Source organism: Loxodonta africana, chromosome 5 (genome assembly GCF_030014295.1).
Source record: "Loxodonta africana isolate mLoxAfr1 chromosome 5, mLoxAfr1.hap2, whole genome shotgun sequence".
NCBI classification, from domain to species: Eukaryota; Metazoa; Chordata; class Mammalia; order Proboscidea; family Elephantidae; genus Loxodonta; species Loxodonta africana.
The window spans coordinates 1,797,092-1,815,424 of NC_087346.1; the positions used below are offsets into that span (position 1 = coordinate 1,797,092).

The following is an 18,333-nucleotide window of genomic DNA, read 5'->3' on the forward strand; positions in this document are numbered from 1 at the left end:
AAAAAACATATCAAGCAAACAACAATCAAAAAAGAGCAGGAGTGGCAATATTAATTTCTGACAAAATAGACTTTAAAGTTAAATCCGTCAGAAAGGATAAGGAAGGACACTATATAATGATTAAAGGGACAATACACCAAGAAGATATAACCATATTAAATATTTATACACCCAATGACAGGGCTGCAAGATACATAAAACAAACTCTATCAGCATTGAAAAGTGAGATAGACAGCTCCACAATACTAGTAGGAGACTTGAACACACCACTTTCAGTGAAGGACAGGACATCCAGAAAGAAGCTCAATAAAGACACGGAAGATCTAATTGCCACAATCAACCAACCTGACCTCGTAGACATATACAGAACACTCCACCCAACAGCAACCAAGTATACTTTCTTTTCTAGTGCACATGGAACATTCTCTAGAATAGACCACATATTAGGTCATAAAGCAAGCCTTAGCAGAATCCAAAACACTGAAATATTACAAAGCATCTTCTCTGACCATAAGGCCATGAAAGTAGAAATCAATAACAGGAAAAAGCAGGGAAGAGAAATCAAACACCTGGAAACTGAACAATACTCTGCTCAAAAAAGACTGGATTATAGGATGGAAGAAAGAAATTCAGAGAATCCAATGAGAATGAAAACACTTCCTATCAGAACCTTTGGGACACAGCAAAAGTGGTGCTCAGAGGCCAATTTATATCAATAAATGCACACATCCAAAAAGAGGAAAGGGCCAAAATCAAAGAATTATCCCTACAACTTGAACAAATAGAGAGCAACAAAAGAAACCCATAGGCACCAGAAGAAAACAAATAATAAAAATCAGAGCTGAACTAAATGAAATAGAAAACAGAAAAGCAATTGAAGGAATTAACAAGACCACAAGCTGTTTTTTTCAAAAAATCAACAAAATTGATAAACCACTGGCCAAACTGACAAAAGAAAAACAGGAGAGGAAGCAAATAACCCGAATAAGAAATGAGATGGGCGATATTACAACAGACCCAACTGAAATTAAAAGAATCATATCAGATTACTATGAAAAACTACACTCAAACAAATTTGAAAACCTAGAAGAAATGGATGAATTCCTAGAAAGACACTACCTACCTAAACTAACACAAACAGAGGCAGAACAACTAAATAGACCCATAACAAAAGAAGAGATTGAAAAGGTAATCAGAAAACTCACAACAAAAAAAAAACCCTGGTCCGGACGGCTTCACTGCAGGGTTCTACCAAACTTTCAGAGAAGGGTTAACATCACTACTACTAAAAGTATTTCAGAGCATAGAAAAGGACGGAATACTACCAAACTCATTCTATGAAGCCACCATATCCCTGATACCAAAACCAGGTAAAGACACCATAAGAAAAGAAAATTATAGGCCTGTATCCCCCATGAACGTAGATGCAAAAATCCTCAACAAAATTCTAGCCAATAGAATTCAACAACATATCAAAAAAATAATTCACCATGACCAAGTGGGATTCATACCAGGTATGCAGGGATGGTTCAACATTAGAAAAACAACTAATGTAATCCACTACATAAATAAAACAAAAGACAAGAATCACATGATTTTATCAATTGATGCAGAAAAGGCATTTGACAAAGTTCAACACCCATTCATGATAAAAACTCTGAGCAAAATATGAATAGAAGGAAAATTCCTCCACAAAATAAAGGGCATTTATACAAAGCCAAAGCCAACATCACCCTAAACGGAGAGAGTCTGAAAGCATTCCCATTGAGTTCGGGAACCAGACAAGGATGCCTTTTATCACCACTCTTATTCAATATTGTGTTGGAGGTCCTAGCCAGAGCAGTTAGGCTAGATAAAGAAATAAAGGGCATCCAGATTGGCAAGGAAGAAGTAAGAGTATCTCTATTTGCAGATGACATGATCTTATACACAGAAAACCCTATGGAATCCTCCAGAAACTACTGAAACTAGTAGAAGAGTTCAGCAGAGTACTGGGATACAAGATAAACATACAAAAATCAGTTGGATTCCTCTACACCAACAAAAAGAACATCAAAGAGGAAATCACCAAATCAATGCCATTTACAGTAGCCCTCAAGAAGATAAAATACTTAGGAATAAATCTTACCAGAGATGTAAAAGACTTATACAAAGAAAACTACAGTACACTTCTGCAAGAAACCAAAAGAGACTTACATAAGTGGAAAAACATACCTTGCTCATGGATGGGAAGACTTAACATAAAAATGTCTATTCTACCAAAAGCGATCTGTATATTTAATGCAATTCCGATCCAAATTCCAAGGACATTCTTTAATGAGATGGAGAAACAAATCACCAACTTCATAAGGAAGGGAAAGAGGCCCCGGATAAATAAGGCATTACTGAAAAAGAACGACAAAGTGGGAGGCCTTACGTTACCGGATTGTAGAAGCTATTATACCGCCACAGTAGTCAAAACAGCCTGGTGGTGGTACAACAACAGATACATAGACCAATGGAACAGAATTGAGAATCCAGACATCCAAAAATCCATCCACATATGAGCAGCTGATATTTGACAAAGGCCCCAAAACAGTTAAATGGGGAAAAGACAACCTTTTTAACAAATGGTGCTGGCATAACTGGATATCCATCTGTAAAAAAATGAAGCAAGACCCATACCTCACTCCATGCACAAAAACTAACTCAAAATGGATCAAAGACCTGAATGTAAAATCTAGAACTATAAAGATCATGGAAGAAAAAATAGGGACAACGTTAGGAGCCCTAATACATGGCATAAACAGTATACAAAACATTATTAAGAATGCAGAAGAAAAACTAGATAACTAAAAAAAAAAAAAAAATAACTGGGAGCTCCTAAATATCAAACACCTATGCTCACCCAAAGACTTCACCAAAAGAGTAAAAAGACTACCTACAGACCAGGAAAAAGTTTTTAGCTATGACATTTCTGATCAGCGTCTGATCTCTAAAATCTACATGATACTGCAAAAACTGTACTACAAAAAGACAAATAACCCCGTTAAAAAATGGGCAAAAGATATGAATAGACACTTCACTAAAGAAGACATTCAGGGAGCTTAACAGATACTTGAGGAAATGTGCGCAATTGTTAGCCTTTAGAGAAATGCAGATCAAAACTACAATGAGATTTCATCTCACCCCAACAAGGCTGGCATTAATCCAAAACACACAAAAGAATAATTGTTGGAGAGGCTGTGGAGAGATTGGAACACTTCTGCATTGCTGATGGGAATGTCAAATGGTACAACCACTTTGGAAATCGATTTGGCGCTTCCTTAAAAAGCTAGAAATAGAACTACCATATGATCCAGCAATCCCAGTCCTTGGAATATATCCTAGAGAAATAAGAGCCTTTACTTGAACAGATATATGCACACCCATGTTTATTGCAGCACTGTTTACAATAGCAAAAAGATGGAAGCAACCAAGGTGCCCATCAATGGATGAATGGATAAATTATGGTATATTCACACAATGGAATACTATGCATCGATAAAGAACAGTGAGGAATCTGTGAAACACTGCATAACATGGAGGAATCTGGAAGGCATTATGCTGAGTGAAATTAGTCAGATGCAAAAGGTCAAATATTATATAAGACCACTATTACAAGAACTTTAAACTGAGAAGAAAACATTCTTTTGTGGTTACGAGAGGGGGGAGGGAGGGAGGGCCGGAGAAGGGTATTCACTAATTAGATAGTAGATAAGAACTACTTTAGGTGAAGGGAAAGACACCACACAATACAGGGGAGGTCAGCACAAATGGACTAAACCAAAAGCAAAGAAGTTTCCTGAATAAACCAAATGCTTCGAAGGCCAGTGTAGCAGGGGCAGGGGTTTGGGGACCATGATTTCAGGGAATATCTAAGTCAATTGGCATAATAAAATCTATTAAGAAAACATTCTGAGCTGCCGACCATGTATCTGGTAGCTGTAGCTCTTACCCACGATGCCACCAGAGTTTCCGTGATGACAGATAGGGATGTTTAAAGATATAGTCTTGCTTTAAATCTGATAGTCAACATTGAGCAACTCTTTGGGAAGGTTTGGTTTAATGTAGTGTTGTTGATCACTGACTTCTTCACAGACCCAATACAGAGTATTGAAGGGTGAGCACAAGCTCCCGAACCAGTGTGCCAAGAACGAGCTTAGCCTGAGATGCTGATCTCCTTAGACTGAGCGGTAGCCAGGTGGGGCCTGAGAGTTCCCAAGAACTCCATCTTCCCCTGTCAAGCTACTCACCTGTGGCTCCAAGCAGCTTCATCCACTCACCCAGTGTGCCGTACAATTACAGTAATTGGCATGTGTATCATGACTTGAAAAACTAAGCATTTGGCCAGATCGAAGCACTAGGCCAGTAACTGTCTATGGAATAGAAAAAAATTCATTGACTTTTTTTTTTTCCTTTTGAGCCACCAATTCACAAATTTTTATACCTACCATTAAAACACTTGTAGAAACATAGGTCAAAGAGTAGAATCAAGAATGATAGTATTAGCGAGGAGCTCAAGAGGCTATTTTTGTCTTCTTCAGATAGATAGGGGCAAATACCTGGAGGGAGTCCCTGGGTACTGTAAGTGGTTAATGTGCTTGCTACTGAGAGATTGGAGGTTCCAGTCCACCCAGAACTTTCTTGAAAGAAAGGCCTAGCAATCTACTTCTAAAAAGTCAGCCACTAAAAACCCTGTGGAGTACAGTTCTGCTCTGACGTACATGGGGTTGCCATGTGTCAGTGTCCACTCAGCAGCAACTGGAAAAAAACTTTGAGGGCAGAAAGGTCAGTATCAGTGCTTTTATTACAAACGATGAAATAGTGTGGTGACAGGATCTCAAAAGGCCCTTGTGTCTTCTTTCCTAAGCTCTCCGCTGATCCTGTATGAGACATCTGCTAAAAGGATTTGGTGTAAAAATTAATGAAATGGTCTTTTGACTGAAGAAAGGCCTTGGAATCTAGTAGGTCTTGCTAAGGGAGGTGTGGGATTTGGTTATGAAGAAGTCAGCTCTTTCTACATGAAGACAATCGAAAACCAAACCCGTTGCCGTCGATTCTGACTTATAGCAACCCTATTGGACAGAGTAGAACTGCCCCATAAGGCTTCTAAGGGGCGGCTGGTGGATTTGAACTGCCAACCTTTTGGTTAGCAGTCAAACTCTTAAGCACCGTGCCACCAGGGCTTCTCTACGTGAATCAGCACTTTTATTTACAATTATCTATTAATTTTTCTCAACATTAGCCCCTACCCCCAATTTTTAGGGTCTGATGTGGTACGTAAAATAAAGTGGGAATGCTGTCCACTTACTGCCAGTCTTTGTTATGGAAAAATTCCTCCCAAAAGTCAGAAATTAAGAGTTTGAAATAACAGGTGAGGAAACAAAAAGTTTCTGTTAGAGCTTAAGGAGGTTGTTCAAACCTGTAATGGTGGTTTATGTGCCTTCCGAAGGGTTCGTTTGCAATTGTGGGAACCCACGTTTATCAAGAGAGAAAGGAAATTACCAAGTGTAGTGATGGAAGATTTGGCCTTCAAATCTTATATAAAAACCAAACCTGGATGTGTAATTTAGGAGAAGATTCTAAACAATTATGAATTTATATCAGGGAAGTTCTAGAATCTATTTTTTTCCCTTGACATAGAATATGACAAATCTGAATAGAAATTTTAAATATCCAGATCACCAGGAGAAATGGCCCTGCTAATTTTTTTTAACGACTACCTTTTACCTAGATGCAGGGAGGAAAATTTTAAATTTTGTAAAAATTACAAATGTAATAAAAACTTGGTGGAATAAAAACTTCAAGGAATAGAAAAATGTAAAAAGTGAAAGTGGTTCCTTTTTGTTTTTACTCCCATGCCCGTGTCACAGAGGTAAACCACTGTTGGCAGAGAATTTAAGCATCTTGGTTAAATAAATTCTAAGTAAAATAAGGAAATGACTATTTCTGTTGCTGTTATTAGCTGCCATCCAGTTGATCCCTGACTCATGGCGACCCCATGCACAATGAGATTGGACCATTGTGATCCATAAGGGTTTTCACTGGCTTATTTTTTTGGAAGTAGATTGCCAGACCTTTTTTCCTAGCATGTCTTAGCCTGGAAGCCCAACTGAAACCTGTTAAGCCTCATAGTAGGAATCGAATCCAGGTCTGCATTGTTTTCTGTGTACCACTGTCTCAGGTTCAGAATGTTTGCTAGTTTTGAGATTATAATCAGGAGTTAGTCTTTCCCTTGACAGGTGACAAAGTGTAGAACAGAGAAAGCTAAGTTATTATAACTGCCTTGTTAAGTTGGAAACTTAAAGTCAGACCACTCATCCTTTATCCCACAACTGAGAAGTGAATGGAAGACTTGACTTTATTTTTGAAGTTGTCTGTTAACACAGCTGTTGCTTCAAATTTTCCCACTTCTTAAAGGAAAGAAGAAAATTGTTTTAAGATTTGGTAATAGCGACCTCTTAGCATATACTCTTTGGTCCCGAGATAGAGGCATTTATGTAGTGAGGAGAAAGGAATTTTGAAATTCGGCTGGTGTGCCCTGGAGTCTATTTGGCACTAGTAGATGCTGTGGAGTATTATGAAAATGGTTAGTATTTGTCTTAGTTAAGGTTCTCTAGAGAAACAGAGCCAGTGATATATATATATACACATAAATGTGTATATATAGAGAGAGAGAGATTTATTTCAAAGGATTGGGTCATGTGACTGTGGGAGCTGGCAAGTCTAAAATCCATAGGTCATGTGACAGGCTGGAGTCTCCTTCAGGCTCACAGGATTGTGTGGGACTCGCAAGACTAAAATCTGTAGGTCAAGCAGCAGCCTAGAGACTTCAGCATACTTGTATCCCAAGATCCCTAGATCAGGAGATGGCAAGAGTACAGAATGAAAAGAGAAGGGAGTTCTGCCAAAATATCTATTTATAGTCTGGAGGCAGAACATACTGTAAGGAAACTCCCTTTTCAACTGATTGATTATATTACCGGAGATTACATTTACAGAAAGTGACTACATTATAAAATGTTATATTATGTTACCTTACGTTAAGTGATGAAACAGCAACTAGACTAGTGTTTGGCCAAACCATAGCCTAGCGAAGTTGACATGTAAAATTAACCATCACAATATTCAAAATACTTTAACATCTCTAATTTTTATACTAATTCCCAATTTTTTTAATATATTTTGATTTTTTTTTTCCTTAATTCTCCTCAGTGTGACCAGGACTTAGTAACCTAAAGACAATTTAGTAGGACTTCTCATAAATCCTAGAATAGTGATAAGAAAGGGGAATTTCAATGCAGATTGACTTTGGTCTGCGTAATATTAAACAATCATGAGGTTTGTAGTCTGATTATGAGGTAGAGATGAGGTAATTAATTCAGTTTTATTTTGTTACATTGTGGATGCTTTTCTCTGACATGCCAATTCGATTTCATAATATGGTTTACAACTTCACAACATCATTCCCCAGTCCCCAAGTTATTTTCTGATGTTGGTTTGCTACATGAATATGCCAAGCCAGAAAGCCTCCTTATAGCACTATATTACTGGCTGAATAACCTGAAAAAGTGAGACTGCCCATCTGGTGAATCACTGAAAAAGAGACGGTTTCCAGGTGACAGATCCGTGTAGGATTTCTTGTGCCTGGTTTTTAGAAAGTACTTGGTCATGTTTCAGAGAAATTGGAGTTGGAATGGACTTCTCAAGCCATGTATTCCAACCTCCCACACAAGACAAAGTCCCTTCTGTGTTCCTGACCCTCACCCAGCTTTTGTTGGAACCAGGCTCAGCAAATACACTCATCTGCATTCTAACAGTTCTGATTACAGCAAAAAAAAGTTACGATGTGCAAGAAAGGGAGTGGAAAAGAAATTGGTAACTTGGACTGTCTACCATTTGTTCAACACATTGTCACATTTTAAAGAATCTGTGAAGTCCCACTTTACATATGAAGAAACTAAGGCACACAGTGGTTAAGTAACTTGCTCAAGGTCACATAGTTAGGAAGATGCATTCCTGTCTGGAGCTACCCCTCTTTTCACTATCTCTACTACCCCATTTTAACAAGAAACAACGAAATGGCTATGATCCTGACTGCCTTTCTTCCATGCTTTAATTTTACTTTGGCACTCTCATTAGCTGTACTGTACTCGTGAAAAGTACAAAGGAGCCCTGGGGTGAATTCAGTTACTTTCTTGTAGAAGCTTTAACAACTCTTTCGGAGCTTTGAGTGGTTGATGGAAGGTTTTCTTGAGAAATCAACTTAGAAGAGTCCTGTTCTCGCCTAGTCTGCCTCTTCTGAACTTCTGGTTTCTTGTTTCTAAAATGGAGATAATTGTACTTACTTCTCAGTTGTGAAGATTGAATGAGAAAACCTATGAAAATACTGTACAGTATAGAGCACCTAGTAGATATTCAAGGGGAAAAGATTATTATTATCTTTTATTATTACTATTATTATTGTCACTATTATCATGAGCTGATAGCTTAATGACAAGGAGAGCTTTCTTAGGGTTTGTTTTTAGAGAGCAAGACTAAACTTCACTAATTGTTCTTCAGATATTTTACTGTTTTCTTGAGGCTTTACAATAATCAGATCCTACAAAGTCATAGGTTTTCTATTAAAGTGTAAAAAGCAACTTTGAAGATCAACAGCACATGGTATGTACTACCTGGAAGCGTATCACACCGTGGAAGAAGCTGAAGTTTCTGGCTGGAATTAGCTCTACTGAGTGATTTGTGTCTTCTTGTTCTTCTTACTTTTAATGTATTAAGAGATAATATATATTGTCATATAAAGTAATTCCTAAAACAATATTTAAATTCTAAGTCATAATTTAATTTGGTCAGATACAGTAATGTAAAGTAAATTATGATTCACTTTAAAATTTCCCTCTTGGTTCTTCTATTGCTATGCCTGACAAAAGGAAGGAAAAGAGAACAGAATTAGGCCTCATCACGGTAGAGACCCCAAAAGTTTCTGTATCCCCAAACCATGAAGAAAAAGCCAAAGCTATTAAGTCTCTTAAGAACAACTTTGGGTATTCAGATATTAAAGGGAATTTTTAAATAAAAATATCCAAAACCAAACCCACTGCCATCCAGTCTTTTCCGACTCATAGTGACCCTACAGGTCAGAGTAGAACTGTTCCACAGAGTTTCCAAGGAATGCCTGGTAGATTTGAACTGCCTACCTTTTGGCTAGCAGACATACCTCTTAACCACTATGCCACCGGGGTTTCCAAATGAAAATATAGTAGAGTTTAAATAGAATACAGATATACCAGTCTAAGTAAAGAATTGTGAAAAGTCTCAAGTTCTTTATAAATTAGATTTTCCAATTTAATGTATTGTTGAAAATTTAACTCTAAGTACAAGAGCTCTGATAAAATAGGTAAATGTAGTCTGCATGTGTACAGAGAAGGAGCCCTGGTGGTGCAGTAGTTCAGTGCTCAGCTGCTAACCTAAAGGTTGGTGGTTCAAACCCACCAGCCACTCTTCAGGAGAAAGATACGGCAGTCATCTTCCATGAAGATTTACAGCCTTGGAAACTCTATGGGGCAGTTTTACTCTGTCCTGTAGGGTCACTATAAATCAGAATTGACTCAACGGCAACAGCTATGAGTTTTGTGTAGAGAAAAAATTTTAATTAAAATTGAGTTTTAATTTCCTGTATATTTTCCAATTGTTCAATTCAGATGCTGGTGCCAGAAAAATCAAACAATTGAAAGACTATTTTTATAGTTTCTAAATACACTAAAGAATTTGCCAAAGGGACTTTAAGAGACACAAATTGAGAACATTATGTATAATATGATCCTATTTTTATTAAAACAACAACAAAAAGTGGGAAAAATGCATGATATTATACATGGGAAAATTTTTTTTAGTATAAGTATGTTCTCTCTTCATCATGACCCCATGTAACAGAGTAGAATTGCCCATGGGATTTTCCAGGCTGTAATCTTTACAGGAGCAGATCACCAGGTCTTTCTCCCACGGAGCTGCTGAATGGGTTCGAACAGCCAACCTTCCAGTTTGCAGGTGAGCAGGATTGCTCTGGGTCAGAATCTACTCGATGACCCACAACGTGTTCCATTCAATATTTGGGGGCATAACCAAAAGCGAAACCAAACCAATTGCTGTTGAGTTGATTCTAACTCATAGCGACCCCATAGGACAGAGTAGAACTGCCCCATAGGGTTTCCAGTGAACGCCTAGTGGATTTGAATTGCCGACCTTTTGGTTAGCAGCTGTAGCTCTTAACCACCATGCCACCACGCCACCAGAGTTCCCTGTTTGGGGCATACTTGTATTAAAAAAATTATTCATTCTTTATCTGAAATTCCAATTTAACTGGGCATCCTGGATTTTATCTGGCAGTTCTAGAAATGAAGATCCGTGATTAGTGTTTTTATGCTGTATATTGCATAATTACATAAGTTGAGTAACTGTCCTTCAGCAAGGTGGTTCTTTTTCTTTCTTTCTCTTTTTTTTAATTGTGGGAGCCTAATGACAGTTACATCTCATGAATTCCAACCTCACTGGTTTAGAATTTTGATTATTTATGCAAGGGCTGTGCTAAAGTGCACTTTATTCTCGTCGTGAATTTAGTAAGCCTCATTAATAGGACAAACAAAACAGAAAGAGAACTATTTATCTCCTTGGGAGACTAGACTAGAAATAATGTGATTACAAACGTGCAATCGGAGGCTATCGTTAGTTAGGCTGAGCTTTTCAACTCTTAATTACAGATCATTCTCAGTCATTCATTAAAACAGAACAAGACTTTACCAGGCAGAGCCAGGTCCAGCCACCTTGGTCCCCACAGCCCCCTTTGCGTGCCACCTGCCCTTGGTAAACATGTGGGCCTCCCACCTTTCCTGTTTGTGTGCTCTGTAAGGACAGGGCTATTTGTTTTGTTCATCAGTCTCTCACTAGAGCCTCACACAGTACTTGCTTGCTACTTAGAAGGCACACTGTGTTTACTAGTTGAATTAATGAATGCATGCTATCTGCATGTGTTAAAATAAGCAAACTATTTCTAAATATTTTGCACTTTGAATTAAGAATAATTCTTTCCCTTATTCCGAATTTAAGTACATGAAGGGAATTTTTATTATTATTATTTTATAATTTTTATTGTGCTTTAAGTGAAAGTTTACAAATCAAGTCAGTCTCTCACACAAAAACCCATATACACCTTGCTACACACTCCCAATTTTTCTCTCCCTTCACTCTTTCTTTTTGTGTCCATTTTGCCAGCTTCTAACCCCTTCCACCCTCTCATCTCCCCTCCAGGCAGGACATGCCAACATAGTCTCAAGTGTCCACCTGATCCAAGAAGCTCACTCCTCACCAGCATCCCCCTCCAACCCATTGTCCAGTCCAATCCATGTCTGAAGAGTTGGCTTCGGGAATGGTTTCTGTCCTGGGGCAACAGAAGGTCTGGGGCCATGACCACTGGGGTCCTTCTAGTCTCAGTCAGACCACTAAGTCTGGTCTTATGAGAATTTGGGGTCTGCATCCCACTGCTCTCCTGCCCCCTCAGGGGTTCTCTGTTGTGTTCCCTGTCAGGGCAGTCATTGGTTGTAGCTGGGCACCATCTAGTTCTTCTGGTCTCAGGATGATGTAGTCTCTGGTTCATGTGGCCCTTTCTGTCTCTTGGGCTCGTAATCACCTTGTGTCCTTGGTGTTCTTCATTCTCCTTTGATCCAGGCAGGTTGAGACCAATTGATGCATCTTAGATGGCTGCTTGCTAGCGTTTAAGACCTCAGACACCAGTGGGATGCAGAATGTTTTCTTAATAGATTTTATTATGCCAATTGACTTAGATGTCCCCTGAAACCATGGTCCCCAGCCCCGTGAAGGGAATTTTTGATAAAGTTAGTTTCATTGTGTATTGGCCATTGAGAGGCCAACGCTGAAAAGATGTATCTGAACTTCCTCCAAATGTGTTTTCCAGAAGAGAAAGATAGACTGGTGCTCATAAAGTCACCATGAGCAAGCACCCTTGTGAGGGTTGGTCTAGGACCATTGGTCTCAAGATTTAACAGGCTGGTAATGACATTAGTAAGATGAAATTCTCTCTGTCTCTCTTTCACACACACAATAAATCCGCATTAGGATCGAAGGGATGGAAGAGGATCTTTTGACTGGGTACTGATTCTGGCTCTCACTGATAAATAATACATTAATGACTAGAACAAATATATAGACATTTACATATTTTAAACCACATTCATATTATTAGAGACCACCATATATGAACCATCTTACTCCTGAGAACTACCAGTGGACTCTGGACTCGTGAGGGAAATTAAGCATGAGTGGTTTATGTGTGGCAAGGCTAACTACAGAGTTTCTATTTCCTGGTATTGGTCAGCATCTAGCCTTGGAAACATATTCAGGTGAGACTTGCTCTCAGTTTCCACCAGTGGCTTTGTTCTTCTCTATTTCCTCCAGCAGAGAAAAATGGTGAATGGGTAACCAGGAAATTAGGAATTAAATCTCCCTCTTAGTCCCTAATCCTGCCTGTACCTCTGATCTATTTTGCTAGCAACCTGAGAATTCAAGGGGCTGCACTGAATACATGTTGAAGTTGAAACAGAGCTGGGCAAAAAGTTCCTTGTATGTGGTCCTTTCTTTTAAGAGCATTGAGTCATGTTCTGACTTTTGTTCCCTTTTGTTCTCCCTTCCCTCATAGCACCCTGGAAGGGTATTACGTGGACGATGCCCTGCAGGGCCAGGGAGTTTATACTTATGAAGACGGGGGAGTTCTCCAAGGCACCTACGTAGATGGAGAGCTGAATGGTCCAGCCCAGGAATACGACACAGACGGGAGACTGATCTTCAAGGGGCAATATAAAGATAACATTCGGCATGGCATTTGCTGGATATATTACCCAGTAAGCCTTATGACTGTTCATTTTGCTGGAAGTAACAGGAGTTAAGACATTTAAGACATTGCTTTGATGCTTTACCACGAAGAGCAGAATGCATTCTCTAAGTTAGAAATTGAGCTAGGACACTTCAAAGTCACAGTAGCTGCAGCCAACAGCTTATGAGGCATGCCCTAGCGCTTTTCTTAACTACTGACTTAGACTGTGAGTCCTTGTATCTACTCTTAATTATTTTTCAGTGTTGTTTTGGAAACAAATGATTCACCATAGAACTGTTCTGGATCTTGATTGTGGTGGTGGTTATGAAAAAATTTTTTTAAAAAGGATAAAACCAGGTATATAAAAAAATTAGAACAAATTCATTTTATTGTACCACTAATAAAGGAAAAAATACGTTGCTTTTAATTCCATTGGCATATAGAAAAGGATGATGGAATTGCTCACTTTTGCTCATTTATTCTGTTTCTCATGTGTAAGAACTAATCCAGCAATTTCCAATTTTTTTTGTTCTGGAATTATTACACTATTATTACTGGATTTTGCAGTTCTACTCCCTACTTTTTAAGGTGCTTTAGGGTTTATATTGCTTAAATGAAGACAATGAAAATTCGCTTGCCTTTGAATGATAACATTTCACAATATAGCTGAAGTTTATTAAAGCAAAAAATGAGGCAAAACCCATGGTTGGGAATTAACGCTCTAATTTTTGTTTGCATTTCAAATATCCCATCTGTTGTTAGTGAGTTTCCAGAAAACATTTCAGAAAATAGATGTTAGAAAATATTTTATTTAAAACTTTATTTTGTACAGAGCTTAAGTCAAAATACATTTTTCCTTTCTCTGAGTGCTATGTTCTTATGGTTAAAAAGTATTTATAAAAGCAAGGTATCTATTACATGATAAAAAAGAGTGTTATTTGTCATAGAGTCGATTCTAACTTCCCAACAAAATAAATAAGTTATATTCTATATATGTTGTTGTTGTTGGGTGTTGTGGAGTCGATTTTCAACTTATAGCGACCCCATGTGACAGACTAGCCCCATAGGGTTTTCTAGGCTGTCATCTTAATAGAAGGAGCCCTGGTGGCTCAGTGTTGAAGTGTTCGGCTGATAACTGAAAGGTTGGTGGTTTGAACCTGCCAGCAGCTCCTCAGGAGGAAGATGAGGCAGCCTGCTTCCGTAAAGATGTACAGCCTTAGAAACCCTATTGGGGCAGTACTGCTCTGTCCTTTAAGGTTGCTATGAGTTGGCATCGACTCGATAGCAATGGGCCTTTTTTTTCTTTTTTTTTATTGGGAGCGGATCGCCAGGTTTTTCTCCTGAGGAGCCATTGTCTGGGTTCAAACCAAACTTTCAGGCAGCAGCTGAGCTCTTAACTCTTATGCCACCAGGGCTCCTTACTCTTGGGATAAAAACAAAAAACCTGTTGCCATTGAGTCAATTCCTACTCATAGCGACCCTATAGGACAGGGTAGAACTGCCCCATAGAGTTTCCAAGGAGTGCCTGGTGGATTTGAACTGTCCACCTTTTGGTTAGCAGCCTTAGCTCTTAACCAGTACACCAAATAGGGCATAAGAAAAAAACTTTGTAAATAGGTATTTTAAAGAATTACTAAAGCATTTACATATCCTCTTGGTAGGATCTATGATAGATCAAAAGTCACTTAGTTACTGCCTAGAAGAAGGCAAGGAGAAGGACAGGAAGTGGGTGGAGGTACTTACCAGTCTAGGGAGACAAACCTTTGTTGCTTCATGATTGGCCAGATTGAGCATCTTTCTGACCAGTGGCTGGGGGCTGCTGATACGAATCTTGAAGTCAGAAAAAGTAGGAGTCTATGTGTGATGGTGGGGATAAAAAGGGGCAAAATACGGATGACCAGATTCTCCCACGACCTGTCATTTTACCTGCGACTGTGATCCTCTCAAGTCCCTAGATGAGATCCAAGATGCCCTACGGTTGGTGAATGGGTCTGCCTCACTCAATGTAGTTGCCTTTGAAACCTGAACATGCAGCTAGTTGAGCCTTTAGTATTAATTATTAAATACCAAGAGAAGACTGTCTTAGGAAGGAAGTATTGGGGAGTTATAAGTTTTTGAAATTTACTTGCTTGATACACTTGCCTTATATATGGTATCTGTCAGCAGTTGAGAGGACTAATCACACCCCTCTGCCCTCTGGGTTTTGAATCAATTAAGAAATTGACATAGGTGTCAGGAATCAAGATGTCCCTTTGATTACGGCAATGTTAGATTGGAGATGTTGTGTAGGCCTGTCATGGATTGGATTATGTCCTCCGAAAACATGTGTCAACTTGGCTAGGGCATGTTTGCCAGTATTCTGTGGCTGTCTTCCATTTTATGATCTCATTATCCTCCATTTTGTGATGTGTTGTAAATCCTAGCCTCTATGTTTGTGCTTATGGTCCCATTTGGGATTGAACTGAGCCCTGGTGGCTTAGTGATTAAGAACTTGACTGCCAACCAAAAAGGTTGGCAGTTTGAATCCATCAGTCACTCTTTGAAAAGCTGTGGGGCAGTTCTACTCTGTCCAGTAGGGTTACTATGAGTTGGAATCAAGTCGACAGCAATGGATTTGGTTTCTGTTTTTGGTTGGCCGTTAGGTTAATGGGCGGATTAGGTCACGTTAATGAGGATTAGGTTAAGTTTGGTATGTTAATGAGGTAGGATTAGGGTGACATGTATCTTAAATCGCCACCCTTCACCACCCTGGAAGAGATAAAAGCAGAGGAAGCAAGCAGAGAGAGAGGGACCTCCTATGTCCAAGAAAGAAGAGCCGGGAGTGGAGTGCATCCTTTGGACCCAGGGTCCCTGTGCTGAGAAAATCCTCCTAGACCCAGGTGAAGATTGATGAAAAGGACCTTCCCCCAGAGCTGACAGAGAAAGAAAGCCTTCCCCTGGAGCTGGCACTCTGAATTTGGGCATCTAGCCTCCTAAACTGTGAGAGAATAAATATCTGTTTGTTAAAGCCATCCACTTTTGGTATTCCTGTTACAGCAGCACTGGATAACTGAGACCAGACCCAAAGCCAGCAAAATGGACTTCCCACTCCCTCCCCTCTGAACTCAGTAGATGAACCAGCTGCAGACAGAGCAGCTAGAAAGCTACAGGTTCCCCGGGTGAGCATCTCCAGGGAGGGGGCAGGAATAGCAAGGGGACCAGGTGCAGCCTGTGGGCACTGCTAGTTCCCAGGACCCAGGAGAGGGTGAGTGAAAAATGAGGCCAGAAGGAACAGCAGCCTTATCCTGTGAACCCCACCCAGCAGAGAATGAATGTCCCTGGGTGTCAGACTCTGCCTTCTTACCAATCAAATGAACGCCTCCCTCTTTTATGGGGAGGAGCCAGTGAGCCCAAGAGAGGAAGCAGGAGCTTCTTCCCCAATGCTTCCTTCTAGAGCAGATGAGGAAGTTTTTGTGACATGGGGCCAAAGCAGACAGAAGGGGAGGAAAAATCATTACCAAAGGTAATGATTCGCCCTACTGTCTTTACAAGTGCACTCTGAGAACAGTTTCTTTCTTTCAAAAATTTGCTTTGGAACAGTGATATGAAGTTTTTAATTAAAAATTTATGGCTTCCTTTGGAAATAAAAGAAGTTCTGCTTTATCATTCTAGACAACGAAATTCACTTTCTCCCCAAATCAGAAGTTCAAAGCATTTAAAGGAAAAGGTGTGAAACTCAAGACAGACAGACTCTGGTTATTGGTTATAAATAAATAGGCATGGTGATGGCTTATATTAGTTATGGCATGTAAGAAACACAAATGCTGTAACACGCTTTAGCTCAGTAATCGGTACTGAAAGCCTGAAGGCAGATCATGCAGAAAGAACCATCCCCATTTGTGCTGGGTTATAAAGACCTAACTCAGGGAGGAAAAAGAGTGATAAATGTATTCCTAATGTACTTTCTGTGCACTTTCTATCCATGAAGGGTGCTTCCAGTTATTTCTCTTTCTATGGAAGTGCTGTGATGTGTTCGTAATTTATAACCTTTTCCTCCAAAGAGCAATTAGACTACTGTGAACTGTAGGAATCATGTACCCGGTGTTCTTTATTCCTGCTGGCTCTCAATGAGCTGCATTTGGAATCACTCACAAGTTATCCCACATCATTGCCTTTGAGTAGGAACCCTTGAGTTGGGGAAGTAACCAAGCGGTCAGAAGACATGATGGTATTACTGTTGTTATAACAAACCCACAAAGGTCTCAGGTTCCTAAAGTTATATCATGAGGACTTCTGGGTGGAAATAAAAAGGAAACACTCTCTTGCACCCTGGATTAGAGTACTTATGACTTTCTGGTATTCCAGGTCAATTCACCAAGTATTTGTGGATCACCGACTGTGTCCCTAGCACTAAGCAAAACCAGAAAACCAAACCCACTGCCGCTGAGTTGATTTGGACTCATAATGACCCTCTACAGGGTAGAGCTGCCCCCATTGGGTTTCCAAAGCTGTAATCTTTACGGAGACAGAGTGCCAGATCTTTCTGCCACGGATCAGTGGTGGGTTGGAACCACCGACCTTTCAGTTAGCAGCCAAGCATTTAACTAACCACTGTGCCACCAGCACTTAGCAGAATGCAGAATTATTTGATTGGCTTAGTGACCCTTAGCAAATGAAGTGAATGTGAGTTAAACATGAAGTTAAGCTGCCTCCTTTCCTGGAAAGAGGCAGGAGGGAGCACTGAGTAAAGATGAGTGGGAAGAATTTAGATGTTTATCTCTTAGGGCAGACAACCGTATCTTTACAAACATACACTAAATTGCTTCTTTAGTACATTTTGACCTAAAAAAAGACCTCCTTAATTGACTGAAATTCAAAATTTAACATTGAGGAGTGGGATTGTATAAATAGTGGGTAGGACTGTCTTTGGAGCCCTGGTGACACAGTGGTTAAGAGCTCAGCTGCTGACCAAAAGGTCGATAGTTCGAATCCACCAGCTGCTCCTTGGAAACCCTACGGGGCAGTTCTATTCTGTCCTACAGGGTTGCTATGAGTCGGAATCGACTCGACGGCAGCACAGATTTGTTTTGAAGACTGTCTTGCTAAGATCTACATCACAGCTGATATTGGCCAAATAGAACATTTGGTTACATTTCCTTTAAATGGAACATATTTGCTTCTTAGATAACAAACCAAGATGGAATATCAGTAACTTGTCCAGGATTACATAGCAAATGTTTACTAACTCAATAATAGAGCTACTCAACCTCTTACTCTCTAAGTCAGGCTTGCATACTTCCTACGTGTATGACTTTCTAGACGTTTTTGTATAAAGGAGGATGAGAACATATGCGCCATGTTTTTCTTACTCATGGGAAAAGCTCTGGGTTCTTGAACAGTTATTATCCGTATTAGTGTTATTGAGAATGGGAATATAAGAGAAATTTTTT

The 18,333-nt window shown here is 39.5% G+C and overlaps 1 protein-coding gene across 4 annotated transcripts in view; it reads left to right on the forward strand.

The window, feature by feature from the left end:
* SETD7 (SET domain containing 7, histone lysine methyltransferase) overlaps positions 1-18,333 on the forward strand; it is a 90,231-nt gene that overhangs the window by 15,914 nt on the left and 55,984 nt on the right. For all 4 annotated transcript variants that reach the window (XM_023548692.2, XM_064285304.1, XM_010590568.3 and 1 more), the window contains exon 3: positions 12,731-12,932. In XM_023548692.2, coding sequence (XP_023404460.1) covers positions 12,731-12,932 — 202 coding nt within the window. The remainder of the gene's footprint in view (positions 1-12,730; positions 12,933-18,333) is intronic.